Raw genomic sequence first — 15,406 nt, forward strand, 5'->3', positions numbered from 1 at the left:
CAGCAGGGCTGCTAGCCGCTAGCCTGCTAATACTTCCTAAGAGGCTAATTTCATGACTGTGATTCAGTTAGATATTTGTGTGTATAACTTTGCCAAACTGCTTGATTTTTTTTTTAGCGACACATAGAACATAGGCTAAATATCAAAAATTACTCAAATGTTTATCATCGATATAGAAAATTGATTTTTTTTTCCTGATAAATATCGATAGCATTTTATTGGCCAACCCTGCTGAATACCACTGAGATGCTCCAAATGTGTCCGTCTGAGGCACGCACATGTTCATAGAGTGACAATTAAAAATAGCGCAGACGGAACGCAAAAACGCGTACTGTGAGAACTGGACACATTGACGAATGAGTTCTTAAGCCAATTGTATTTTCTAATCAACACTTTATTCATCTGCCACGATAATGAAATCTATATAAATAATCTTAATTGTGTAGTATCATTACTTTTGACTCAGATAAGTAACTTCATACATTTTTGCATCAACAGGAAGCAAATGTGGGCAATACCCATAACATTTTCATAGAGATTTACTTATTAGCGGTGTGCTAAGACAATACTGTTGTAATAATTATTTACTGACCCTCATGTCATTACAAACTTGAATGAATGACTTTCTTTCTACAAACTGTGATTTTTTTTTTTTTTGAAGACTATTTTTTAAATTTTTTGGGTGAACTATTTCTTTTAATTTCTGAATACCTTCCTTGATTGGACATTGTATTGAGAAACTAGATGCACTGTGACTCTAGTGTCTCTAACTTTACCCTCACTCTGTAATGCTCACTTTGAAACAGCCATTGCCTAGAGACCTGTGAGTCGATTCAAGGAAACTGATATGAAAAGGTCATGTGAACCTGTGAGCCGTCGGTTGTTTCCCTTTTCGGTATTAATGAAAGGAGGGTTGATGGGTGTTGGCGAGAGGAAGTTCACCTTCTGCTGCAGTATATAATTATCTCTGCCTGTCATTTGCTACTGAAGTCTGATGTTCACCACTGTAGCATATGGGCAAAGTTCAAGGATGAAGTCAGCCTGATGGTATAGACATTAGTAATGGATGGAGAATAGTGTCAATTTTCAGGAATTTTTAAGTCAGTGATAAGTTATATTATTGATGAGTTAATCAATTAAATAAATATTACATTTAAATATGAAAATTCTGTCATCATTCACACCTCCCTCACATTCTTCCAAACCCGTATGGCTGACTTTCTTCCGTTAAACACAGAAGGAGAGTATTGGGGAATAACACTTTAATACTAAATGTTGATACAGCAAAATGAATGTGGAAGACTCCAAATAATGTGCAGTTAATGTCAATAGAAAATATTACAACTTTTTCTGAAATAAAAACCTTGTTGTGTGGAATGTAAAATGATTTGTTTTACGGATGCTTGAAGTGTTCTCCCCTTATGCTCAAATGATCACTGAAAACATTTGTGCTGAAATTTATAAATGAATAGTCAATAAGCATAGTCTAAATGATGAATCTATTAACCACAATTAATCAATCATTGATTAATCATTAACACCACAAATGGAGACTGTAAGTTTAATAAGGCAGATGCTATTTTCACCCTGGTGCAAATAATGGTATATGCTATTTACACCCTAGTGCAAATAGTAGCAGATATTGTTTGCACCCATATATAAATGCTAACATACAGTATGGGCATCACTGCAGTGTGTTTATTGTGTTTATTCAGAGTTCCACAGACACACTACATTAACATCTACCCCTAAACCTAACCTTGGTTTTACTACAGTAACCATGGTTTCACACGGGAACGAGTGCGTTCGACAGACCCTGCCTCCAGATCAAACCTTTCTCTGCACTTCCTGACATTTACCGTGACCAAATCACTGCGATTAAATCAACATTTATATTCATTTTTATCTATTATTTTAAGTAGTATTAAAGGAAATATGGGACAAAACACGGATTCGAACCGCAGTCACTAGGACAACAGTACACATTCACACACCGTCTTTACACCCCATGCCACTGCAGCGACATCTATTGTCTAGTTTGTGGTATATTTCTGTGGTTTCACCAGACTATTGGGGTGCAAATAGCTGCACTTTGTGGCAGATGCTATTTACACCGGGGTGCAAATAGACACTCCTGTTAAATAATATTTTTCAGTCCCATGTTATCAGTCTTTCAAATATTTCAGAAATGGGAAAGCACTCTAAAGAACATTTTACACCAATAGTTTTACAAATGTGTTGCAGGCAATGATTTTTAATGTTATTTTCAAACACATTAGTGCCCATATAATACAGTTCCATGTTTTTCTTAAAAATATTGCCTTTTTTTCCCTTCAATTTTACAGCTCGTAGAAATCATAAAAATAACATTGAAAAGATGGGAACATATGCCCCGAGGTCAACTGCCAGAAAATGCTGCCATGTTACTTTTAGATAATGATTTAGATAAAGAGCTTATGCCAGAGTTTATGTACAAATACAAATCACCTCAGTATTTGCAGTACAGGACCCCCTTTTCAATCTCAACCTCATTCATTGCTCATCTCCCCTGTCTGTCAAATGTTTGTAACCTCCAGAATACAAAAAAACTTTATAGGGTTAAAGATCATCTTTTGAACATAGAAAGAGGCACAACACAAATTGGTGTCTGTAATATGTAAGTGAGAATCCCGTTCAAGTTTTGCATACATTTTTACAAAGAATTTGGAAATGATAAAATTTATGAAATTTCTTAGAATTTCTCAAAAGCATTTGGTAGAGCACTGGTAATCATGCCCCTGTTTTTACTTATATTCACAGGTATGGCCTCACAAGTCTTGGTCTACCCACCACAAGTTTTTCAAACACAGACAAGTGCCTTTTGTAGTGTGAAGAAACTCAAAGTCGAGCCCAGGAACTGTGTTTACCATGACAGGGCCTACCCACAGACTTACTTGAATGGTAGAACCCTTGGCATTGCATATCCAACAAAACTTACTCCTTTGTTCAAGACCCGAGATTCTGCGGTTGACAGACACCACGGACAAGATATTCCATTGCAGACGGCTGCTGTACGAGGCATACAGCGACAGCATACCACTGCAGTGGCACCGCAACAAAAAGGAGGCATATCCTCTCAGGGCAAGGAGCCGGAGCAACAGGACAAAGGAAGGTGTAGCAGCAGTGGAACTTTAGGAGCAGCTGGAGGGGGTAGGGGAGAGGGAAGCGACAGGCAAGGAGGAGGAGGTGGAGAAAAGGGTGGTGGTGTTGACGAAGGTGGTGGGGGAGAGGACGAGGGTGACGGGGAAGGGTGTGGAAGTTTGGACTTGCAAGATAGCTCCCACAGATGCGGCTTGAAGCGTAAGAGCGAGGAGCTTGAGAACTTGGGGAGCGCCATGCAGATAGTGGAGGACCTGCCAATGTTACCTGCAATGTTGCAATCAAACGTGGGAAACCCAACAGTTGCAGTGCCAGCTGCAGTTGGTGGAGGGCCTGCAAAGCAAGGCAGAAGTTCTGGAAGTGGGGATGGTGACTACCAGTTGGTGCAACATGAGTTGCTCTGCTCGTTGAAGAACACCTATGAGGTATTGGACTTCCTCGGTCGAGGTACTTTCGGTCAGGTTGTGAAGTGCTGGAATAGGGGTACCAATGAGATTGTGGCGGTCAAAATCCTAAAGAATCACCCGTCGTATGCACGACAGGGCCAGATCGAAGTGGGCATCCTGGCCCGCCTCAGCAGCGAGAACGCGGACGAGCATAATCTGGTGAGAGCGTTGGAGTGTTTCCAGCATCGAAGCCACACCTGCCTTGTGTTCGAGATGCTGGAGCAGAACCTGTACGATTTCCTCAAGCAGAACAAATTCAGCCCGCTACCTCTGAAGGTGATCCGCCCAATTCTTCAGCAGGTGGCCACAGCGCTGAAGAAGTTGAAGGTGATGGGACTGATCCATGCTGACCTGAAGCCTGAAAACATCATGCTGGTGGACCCTGTACGGCAACCCTACCGGGTGAAAGTCATAGACTTTGGCTCAGCCAGTCACGTCTCCAAAGCAGTCTGTTCTACGTACCTCCAGTCACGGTACTACAGGTATGTACAAACAAACGACTGAATTAATGGTCAATCAAAACATGTTTTGCACTCATAACCGACTGATATGATGACAATCTCAAAATGGTTAAATGGCATCCAATTAATCAGCCCAGTGGACAGATTGGTCAGTCACTAGACTCTCTCGAGTTTAGCAAAGTTGTTCTACTTGGGTGTAGATGGTTAGGTAGTTGCATGGCACATGGTTTCTTATTAGCGTTTTAATATAATTTGTTCTCCATATATGCTATATCAATTCATTTAACATAAGCCCTTGTGGAATTACCATTCAGGAAATGCTTCTGATGGAAAACAATATCCCTTGTGTTTTAAAAACTGCACTGACCTTGTTGAGCTATTTGACCCCACAATGCAACTTGCAGGGGGTTAACCACTCTTGTCACATTGTTATGGGAAAGGACGTGATGGAAAGTTGAAAATGGACTTTGTGCAATAGGACCTTACATAGGGGTGAAAGCATGATTAGGAATTAATATTCTTCAGAACACCATTCTATAAGCTACACAAAACTTGTCTTTTTATTAGGCTTACATCTGTAAATGTAAACTTAAAGAATTAACCTTTTGGGAGGGGGGATTCCCAATTTGGAATGCCCAATTCCCAATGTGCTTTTTTTTTTTTTTTTAAGTCCTCGTGGTCGCGTAGTGATTCGCCTCAATCCGGGTGGTGGAGGATGAATGCCAGCTGCCTCTGCGTCTGAGACCATCAACCCGCGGCTTGATGAGCGTGTTGCCATGGAGGCTTCACGCCATCCACGCTCAACTCACCATGAGCCCCACCGAGAACGAACCACATTATAGCGACCACGAGGAGGTTACCCCATGTGACTCTACCCTCCCTAGCAACTGGGCCAATTTGGTTGCTTAGGAGACCTGGCTGGAGTCACTCAGCAGGTCCTGGGAACTCCAGGGGTGGTAGCCAGCATCTTTTACCACTGAGCTACCCAGGCCCCCCAAGAATTAACCTTTGCAGAACTTAAATGATTGTGACATAACCAACACTTTTGTGTTTGTTCTTATCCGAGTCACACACCAGTCAAACATGAAGGGTTCTACGCTGTTTAGTTATAAGCATGCTATGCACATTATTTAAATAAAGTGTAACGGGGAAACGTTCATCAGATCTTTCAGTGTAAATGTCTCCTGGCTACTTTTTGTTAGTGGCATAATCGTTTGCATTTAGCATCATGAAAGTGAAATGCTCGTGCCACCAGGCTTTACTGGCACTTTTTTACTTTTTTAAGAAGATACAGAAAAAAATAAAATAAATAATAATAATAATAATGGCTCAATCATTGAATTGGCGTCATTTGACATTCTTTTTTTTTACATCCCAAACTTTAACCTTTGTCATGTGAAGTAGTCAGTCAGAAGACTAGAAGCCTTTTTGTCAGGTAGGTCATTTCAGGTTTGTCTATGATGTGAGTTATGATGATAATGAAAAGAAAAACTGGGAACAGAGGAATATAGAGTACAAACAGCAAACTCTCGCAAAAATATAAACAAGGATTTTAATAGTGAATGCAAACGCTCCTGTTTCACTTTAATTTAACGATCATGTACTGGCAAATGTTCTTGGTCATTGCGGGTGCATTTGGGCAGTGTTAATGACATGCAGTGACACAGAGGAGGAGATACCCACATACTCTATTTCTGTGGAGATGATAGAATACACAGAATCTTAATAGTCACCCTTCTTTTGAAAAAGAGCTTATGGGTTTAAGCAGAAAGTCTTAAAATAACGTGTAAAAGTGAAGAGTTTAGGACAGAAATATTTTACTATTGCATAATATAATATAATATAATAATATGCTTGTCATTTAGGTTGGCTGGGTTGCAAAAGCAACAGTGTAAATGACAAACTTACACTAAAGACTAAAGTTGACAAAAAAGAGAGATGTGTTTTAAGTATTTTGAAATATATTTATATTTAATATATTATTTGTCATGTCATTCATACGTTTTTAAAACCTTAAAGGAAATCATATCCCTATTTTATTATATGATTCTAAGTTAAATATGAATAAATTACTTCTTAAGATGAATGAAGCACACATACAAAGACAATTTGTATGACAATTAATCGTCATAATCACAATTATTTGTTTGACAATTAATCATTAGCCAAATTTAATAATCGTGACCACCCTAACTTTATTGGGAAAACCAAACAATTTCAGTTTTATTCACACAATAATAGAGCTATTTTCCTTATCAACCAGCCATTGACTGCATCTATTTACAGTCCCTTGTTCTCAGTTCGTGTCACAAACCTACATCAATAACTGGATTTATGTCCTTCCATTAGATCTGTTTGGTTCTTCCAATCTGTCCCAGAAGAACTGAATTTACAGATGCGGATAAGAAGTGAATAAAAAAGAAAAAAAACGTTAACACATTGTACAAAAAATAAATGCAGGCACATTATTTTGTGTTTGACAAGTTTGATAAAAAAAAAAAAAAAAAAAAAACACATTGGCTTTGTTCAGAATGGAATACTAGCGTACTGCTTACTGCATACTTTACAGTATACACTCCTAACTGCTTACTAGTTTTTAAATAGTATGTGAAATGGGATGCATTTTGCACAGATTAAATATGCTATATTATTGTTACATGACCTTATCATGTTGCATATTTAATTCAGTGAGTGGAATCCAGTGACTTCCATTTGGGAATAAAACACTTGTTTTGCAACATTTTGTTTTCGTTTAATTTTTTGAGGGAGTTGCCTTTATTTATTTATTTTTATATAGTAAAAAAGAGTATAGTGGATGTAGAGAGGACAGTAGGTGTAAGAGAGGGGAAATGGGATTGGGGCATGATACAGGCCAGACTCGAACGTGGGTCCCCATGGAAACAATGGAAAAGGAAGATCAAGTTAAAGGGAGCACAAAAGTTTTTCACAATTTCTCCCTTTGCGTTACGAAAAAGAAAGGAAGTCATATGGGGTTATTACAACACAGGTGTGAGTAAACAATGACTGCATTTTCTTTTTGGGGTGAACTATCCCTTTAAGTGCTTTGCCAATGGGATACAGTATTCCATTTAGCATGCTCTGTTGTATACTGCACTTCATCCAGATATTTCATGCAGAAAATGTTTATACCGTGCACTCATTACTTCATACTGCCAAAATACGAAGAGTAGGATATTATTGTGTAAATAGCCATTGTGAGCTGATCCTAATGGCTAGTATTTTGGTGAATATTTGTCAGTGTGAATTCTTTTCACAAGTATTTAAAATACTTTTGGCATGGTAGGTAAATACTACAGCAATTTACAGAAGAACCCTTCTCTCATTAGTCATTACATTGAAGCTAATACCTGAGTATTTGATTAGCTGATGGTTTAGCCGTTGGCATGAGGGCTGGTGAAATCACACAGGTCCGGGTAAGTAATCCACTCAAGCTCCTGCTGCCTGCCACACCACATCTCAAGTCACAGTCTGTCTGTGGCAGTTCAAGTCACCTCCACTTCCAAAGAGCCATAAGATTAATGGTTTGAGCATGTATGAGGTTTTACAAATTTTAAAATTATATTTATGTTTTTAATATAGCTGATTAATCTCATATAGATAGGATGCGTTCAAGTAAGGCGATTAACTTGTAAAGCCGGCGCCACACTAGCAGTCTCCAAACAACTCGAGTTTGGCCGAGGGTGTCACACATGCAGACTGTTTTCATGTGGAGCTCGCCGAAACAAAAGGAGTACTGCGTGAACACAAACGAATGCAATAGAGTGATTTAGGTGTTTTCAGACCTGTAGCTTGCATGATTGGTTCCAAAACACAGACTAAAATAGTTACAATGTTGCATTTTCTTCATGATTCAGTTCGCTTTTACAAGGAAATATTTCATAATGGACCAAAACTGTAAAATTTCCGTTTTGGTTATTTTATACAACTTTATCTGCTTTTGCATTATATCTGCATTGAAAAGTACTTGTTCTCACATTCACAGATCTCTCTTTCTACCTCTCGTGCCCGCACACTTGCACACAACGTTTTTATCAAGTTGCTGATGCTGTCCTACCTGTGTCTGTTCTGCTGTTATCCAAAAGAGAGAAGTGATCTTGAAAATCGACCTATATCTAATATAGCTGCCAAAAGGCTATACATGCATTTTGATGGTGAAACACAGTGACAAGCTGCCCTACACATTTCTTCTCCGTCCAGGTGGTCTCGGACTGATTGTTTTGGTGCAGATCCAAATGCGATTGTCATGTTCATATATGCCTATACGAACCAAATGAAGGTAGAAAACGCATCAGGTTCCGAAAAAAAAAAATAAAAAAAAATCCTTAAAACGAGCCAGGTGTGTGATTCACGATATACCGTGTGAAAGTTTGTTATTGTCTATTTCTCCCCTCGGAGCTTGCTGTAGAACGTATATGTCTATATGCAGCTTTCATGGAGTAAAGAATTTATGTTCAATGAAAATTTTGGTGGTGTAAAAAAAGGCAGGAAAAACGCTTGGTGACAGAATCAAGGCCTTTGCACACCAAAGGCGAATTTTCATCGCGATTTCTTGCCGTGATTAACATTTTTAATCGAAATAATGGATTACTAGCAAGCCATTCTCACCTGGAGCAAATATTAGCATAGAATCCCGCACTGACCAAGCGACTTTTTTTTTTTTTTTTTTTACGGTTAGGAATGTTACGAGCTGCCGCAGTTACCAAAACCAGCGCAACAGGTAACGCTAAACCACAGAAAGCTGTTTTGACCACCGACATTAAACACTGAAGGAACTCGAGGAACAAATCCTGAACCTGCAATGAGGACGTGTGTTTCATTTGCATCAAATGCCTTGTAACTGAAATTGTTTTTTTTTTCATATGGGTTCTCTTTAAATGCAAATGATATTGCTGCATCACTGTCTAACATCCCCTTTAAAACAACTCCCTGATCTTACGTGGATTGTCTTCATAATGTATTCCATGTTGCTCCTTTATTGCCTTTTGCATTTAATTAAACTAGAGTTCTCTCTAATATAACATATATTGCAACATTTTTTCTTTGGATCTCCTAACCCTAACCCTAATAACTTCTGTTTTTCTTTGCCAAATTTTAATAACAATGCAATAGCAATGTTTGTCTTTTTATCAAAGACACCCCTCCAGTGTACACATGATAAAACTGCCAGTCAGCTCGTCGAGCAGATTAACTGAAATAGTTTGTGAAGTGTCTCAAATGTTTTCTATCTCATTGAGCAAATCACCAACAAGCTCTTCATCACTGCAGCAGCTTGTGAAGAAATCTGTTTTCTTTTTTTAGGGGGATCTGCTTGTCAAGTTCTTATTTTGGACTGCAGTCAGTGTTTGTGAAGATATGCAGCTGAGTGAGATGAAAGCGTTCAGATCAGTTTGACATCTTGTCAGTAATTCAGTAAAAGAAGAAGCTCATTGGTCAAGAGTTCACTTTTATTGCATTATTGAACTAAACAACAAATATTGTGGTATATATATATATATATATATATATATATATATGTATGTATGTGTGTGTGTATATGTGTATATATATATATATATATATATAAAATTTGGAATATGCAGATGAAAAATAAGCAGAAAGTCTCATAGACTTCCATTGGAAAGTTCCCCACACATATTTAGGCATCAGGATGTCTCTTTTGACTTGGGCTAGCAAGCAACCGTTACCCTAGTATCGCCCTAGTAATCACCCAAAACACCCAGGCATTGTATAAAAATAAACCATCGTCATAACATTTTTATATATTTTGAACTGATTCAATTATTCATTGTTGTGGAGAATCCAAATTCATTTGAACTAAATACAACATTAAGATAAACTTTTAGCTCTAATTTTCATTCTATTTCCAACTGGTTGCCATTCTTGTTGACTTAAAGTATATGAAGATAATTATAGAATAAAGACTAGACTAAGCCTCCCCACATTTTCCTAACCTCTAAATCCAAACCTGACCATGCCACATGAAAGCGATCCATGCTTCCCCTGTTTCTGCTGCTCGAGGGAGAGTCCTCTCAAGCTCACAGCGGGGGCTGAGCGCTGGAGACCGCTGCCTAAAATTAGCTGACGGGAGGGCGGCCAACTCTATTTGACTTCTATAGATGGTGAAGTGTGCTGGCGGTGAAAGTGAAATAAGGCAGAGCAAAATGTTAGAGATCACTTTAGCGCTCTGTCAAGGTCACTGTCTTCCAGTGTCAGCTATTTTGTTGCCTTTAGAAGAGGGGATATAGATAGCCCAGTGTTTAATAAGAGGGTGTTCCACCAATCCCAGTATTTATTTATTTTTTTTTTGTCCTTTTCAAACCAAAGTATGTAGGTGTAATGGGTTATTGACTTACAAATTTCCCACACCCTTTTTAATAAAAAATGCAGCAAGCATTTATTAATGTTGCAATATAAAATTAAAGACCCCATAAAATCACTTGACCAGCACTGTTTTCTGTCCTATTGAAAGAAGAAGCGTGGTACATATTGAAGGCTCATCCCTTTAAAAAAAAAAAAAATGCAAATAGCATTTAGTTACACCACATTCATAATCCATGATTTTCTACTAGCTGGTTGGTTGCAGTGGGAGGAACATAATTATTTTAGAAAGCATTTGATTTGGACAAAAATCAATTTAGTGCAACAAGAGACATCAACATTTTGTTTAATTTCCCAGGAAGAGAAAGACTTTACATTTTAAATGCATTTATCTGCTAATATGAATTTTGTTCATGTTTAGGAGTACACTAGCATATAGATCAGCTTTTCCCAACTAGGCAGCTGCGGCATGTGATCTCCAAGCAAACACACAAGGACTATCTGTGATAGGGATACATCTGTGATTGATTAGGGTCTTTAAATTATTTTCAAACAGGACATAAAATACCCATTAAAGTAGTCCAATTTATGCTCGTTTCAACAATGTCAGTGTCATATAGCCCATATCAAGGATTCTTGAAATGTCGAGGCCTGTTTATGTAATCACAGATGAGAACAGACGAAGGACAGAGGAGGCAAAATTAGCGCCACTACTTATAACACAGCCATGTTGCATTGTACTCCGTTATGATGAGCTCTTTCAGCTGTTTTCAACTCTTTAAAAACATACACAGTATACCAAGCCCTGGACCCTGGAGCTGCTTTCTTTGAAAGTTGGAGTTAAAGAAACATTAAGCACTTCATGTATTAATCTACTAACCATCCCTTATAGGCCTGACTGGTCTGAAAGCTCAGTATTGGCTCAACAAAGACGAAACATGGTAGATTACATGGAGTGCTTGGTAGTGCTTACAGTACAATTAGAGTGTAAGCAGCCCGTGCATATATTTTACCAATTGCTTTTTGTCACCTACAGTGGTGTGAAAAAGTGTTTGCCCCCTTCCTGATTTCTTATTTTTTTGCATGTTTGTCACACTTAAATGTTTCAGATCATCAAACAAGTTTAAATATTAGTCAAAGATAACACAAGTAAACACAAAATGCAGTTTTTAAATGAAGGTTGTTATTATTAAGGGAAAACAAAATCCAAACCTACATGACCCTGTGTGAAAAAGTGATTGCCCCCTAAACCTAATAACTGGTTGGGCCACTCTTAGCAGCAACAACTGCAATCAAGTGTTTGCGATAACTTGCAATGAGTGTTTTACAGCACCGTGGAGGAATTTTGGCCCCCTCATCTTTGCAGAATTGTTGTAATTCAGCCACATTGGAGGATTTTCGAGCATGAACTGCCTTTTTAAGGTCATGCTACAGCATCTCAATAGGATTCAGGTCAGGACTTTGACTAGGCCACTCCAAAGTCTTCATTTTGTTTTTCTTCAGCCATTCAGAGGTGGACTTGCTGGTGTGTTTTGGATCATTGTCCTGCTGCAGAACCCAAGTTCGCTTCAGCTTGAGGTCACAAACAGATGGCCGGACATTCTCCTTCAGGATTTTTTGGTAGACAGCAGATTTCATGGTTCCATTTATCACAGCAAGTCTTCCAGGTCCTGAAGCAGCAAAACAGCCCCAGACCATCACACTACCACCACCATATTTTACTGTTGGTATGATGTTCTTTTTCTGAAATGCGGTGTTACTTTTACGCCAGATGTAATGGGACACACACCTTCTAAAAAGTTCAACTTTTGTCTTGTCAGTCCACAGAGTATTTTCCCAAAAGTCTTGGGGATCATCAAGATGTTTTCTGGCAAAAATGAGACGAGCCTTAATGTTCTTTTTGCTCAGCAGTGGTTTTCGTCTTGGAACTCTGCCATGCAGGCCATTTTTGCCCAGTCTCTTTCTTATGGTGGAGTCATGAACACTGACCTTAACTGAGGCAAGTGAGGCCTGCAGTTCTTTGGATGTTGTTGTGGGGTCTTTTGTGACCTCTTGGATGAGTCGTCGCTGCACTCTTGGGGTAATTTTGGTCGGCTGGCCACTCCTGGGAAGGTTCACCACTGTTCCATGTTTTCGCCATTTGTGGATAATGGCTCTCACTGTGGTTCTCTGGAGTCCCAGAGCTTTAGAAATGGCTTTATAACCTTTTCCAGACTGATAGATCTCAATTACTTTCTTTCTCATTTGTTCCTGAATTTCTTTGGATCTCGGCATGATGTCTAGCTTTTGGAGATCTTTTGGTCTGCTTCACTTTGTCAGGCAGGTCCTATTTAAGTGATTTCTTGATTGAGAACAGTTGTGGCAGTAATCAGGCCTGGGTGTGGCTAGAGAAATTGAACTCAGGTGTGATAAACCACAGTTAAGTTATGTTTTAACAGGTGGGGCAAACACTTTTTCACACAGGGCCATGTAGGTTTGAATTTTGTTTTCCCTTAATAATAACAACCTTCATTTAAAAACTGCATTTTGTGTTTACTTGTGTTATCTTTGACTAATATTTAAACTTGTTTGATGATCTGAAACATTTAAGTGTGACAAACATGCAAAAAAATAAGAAATCAGGAAGGGGGCAAACACTTTTTCACACCACTGTATATATTACCATGGTTCCCACACATTCTGGAAAACCTGGAATTTTGCAGTGCAGTTTTCCAGTCATGGAAAATGAAAACACACCTAAATATCCTGGAAATTAGTTATTTGTCCTAGAAAAATATTTTGAATTAAAAAAAAAAAAACTGTTTTGATTGTTCCACTGTCAAGGTTTTTGTTACATGTACAAGTATTGATATAGTGCAAATTTATTAAGTTCCAACACTTCTGTAGTGTTTACTACAAAAACATTTGAGTTTAGACAATGACGACAGTCGGACTGCATTTTATTTGTATTTGTATTTATTTTTATGAATTCACACCTGCTAGCGTGGTGATGCAACCTTTACACTTCGATATGTAAATACATTTTCAGTAATTCAGTAATGTGTAAGTCTTCTTACACTGACGTTACCGCATGTAGGGCCACATGTAGGGCCCTATGATTTCTGCAATGTGAAAAGCAAAGATGAAATCACTAAATCCAGTCATAAAAATTGCATTAGCTATAAGATGCGGAATGTCACAGAATTGGACATATTTGGGACAATAATGAATGTTTGAATGCATAATTAATCAAATTGAAATCTCAATAATCCAAATGTGATTATTAAACTGCAAAAGGCTGGGATTTAATTAAATAAATATATAATTTACATGTTCTGCGTGCTTCAAAACGAGTGTGTGAAGCAGCTGGCCACTTATACGCTGAAAACACCTCATCATGAGCATCACGTGTGCTCTGTGTGTGTGTTTGTGTTTAGTAGATGACAGTGAGCAGAGTGCTCTGAAACTTGAAGCACATATAGGCTATTTATGTATTTTAATTAAATTATAGCTTTTTGTGGTTTAATTCTCACACTGGTACATGTAGCAAACTACTGATCCAGAGGTGAGAAACTACTATCAAAATAACACAAAAATGCCAAAATAAAAGCTTGATTTAAATGGATACATGAAATCTGAAAAATCTCATGTTTAATGCAATTAAATAATAACACTAAAGCAAGATCTCGCAACTGTGATGTTCTGTTGTGCAGCACCTCATTTGACAAAAAATATCTCCAGTGTTGTTTCGGATTGTGCTGTTCATTTGGTAAAAATAATGCAATGTTATGTTGAAAAATTTAATTTATTAAAATAATATTTTCATTTTATTAGTTTTAACAAATTATTTTCATTTCTAAACACGGGTTATGGTAATTCACGGACTCCAAGTGGTCGGCCTACTGCTTGAGCAATTACAGCGCGGTTTGCCTTTGGATAGTTCATCCAGAAATGAAAATTCTCTCATCATTTACTCGCACTCATGATATCCCAGGTGTGTATGACTTTATTTCTTCACCACAACACCACAAGAAAATAAGAGAAATATCTTAGCTCAGTAGGTCCGGAAAATGCAACTGAATGGTGATCAGACTTTTGAAGCTCCAAAAATCACCAGTGGTTAAATTAATGTCTTCTAAAGCAACACGACACAAGTACTTTTTTAACTCTAAATCATCACTTCTCATCTGCTGCGGTATGCGTGTGTGTCGTAATCGTGTTTGCATGTGAGACACTTGAGAACTGAGGCACGTGCTTCACAGCTGTAAGAGCAGCGCGGTTTACAAGTGAGAAGGAGGAACGCTGTACAGAAGCTTGGTTGGTTTTGGTTTAGATCTGTGTTTATCGGTTTCTTTACTCACAATGGTGCGTTTGTGTGCTTATTGTGGATGTCTCAATCGAGTGGAGAACATGAGTTTACTTCAGTATCATGTCAATGTGAACTCCACCCTCTCGTGAAGCATAACGGAAGTGTTGGATTATAAAAGTACTTTCGCACAAAAAGTGATCGTGTCGCTTTAGAAGACATTAATTTAACTGCTGGAGTCGTATCGATGAGGTTTTGCTGACTGTCTGTGATTTTTGGAGCTTCAAAAGTCTGATCACCATCCACCTGGATTTATAAGGGCCTTCTGATATGAGATATTTTTCTATTCTTCTTCAAATGTGTTCTGGTGAAGAAAGTCTGGGATATCTCAATGGTGAGTAAATAATGAGAGAATTTTAATTTTTGGGTGAACAATCCCTTTAAGGTCAAGTAATACTGCTCTTTTAGGTGCTTATATACTGTAACTATTTGGAGTTAAATCTAGATTAAACTAGCAAAGCAAGTAGCTGAAGTTGGGATCAGGGGTCCAAATAAAACAGACATCTAGATCTGTAAATAAATAGCCAAATTTACTTCAGTACATTAAAAGATGTCTTTGTCTCTAGTTTTGGAAACACTGGCGTCTGGTGATATTACAGTTTCATTTTCTGTTAATGCATGATCTTTTGTAAAGCTGCTTTGAAATGATGTGTGTTGTGAAAGTCCTTTTGCCTTTT

The 15,406-nt window shown here is 38.1% G+C and overlaps 1 protein-coding gene across 11 annotated transcripts in view; it reads left to right on the forward strand.

Annotated features, from left to right (window-relative positions):
• LOC127417332 (homeodomain-interacting protein kinase 3-like) overlaps nt 1-15,406 on the forward strand; it is a 150,613-nt gene that overhangs the window by 44,878 nt on the left and 90,329 nt on the right. For all 11 annotated transcript variants that reach the window (XM_051657291.1, XM_051657292.1, XM_051657286.1 and 8 more), the window contains exon 2: nt 2,800-4,066. In XM_051657291.1, the coding sequence (XP_051513251.1) occupies nt 2,802-4,066 (1,265 nt within the window). In that variant the 5' untranslated portion in view covers nt 2,800-2,801. The remainder of the gene's footprint in view (nt 1-2,799; nt 4,067-15,406) is intronic.

Source organism: Myxocyprinus asiaticus, chromosome 26 (genome assembly GCF_019703515.2).
Source record: "Myxocyprinus asiaticus isolate MX2 ecotype Aquarium Trade chromosome 26, UBuf_Myxa_2, whole genome shotgun sequence".
NCBI lineage: Eukaryota > Metazoa > Chordata > Actinopteri > Cypriniformes > Catostomidae > Myxocyprinus > Myxocyprinus asiaticus.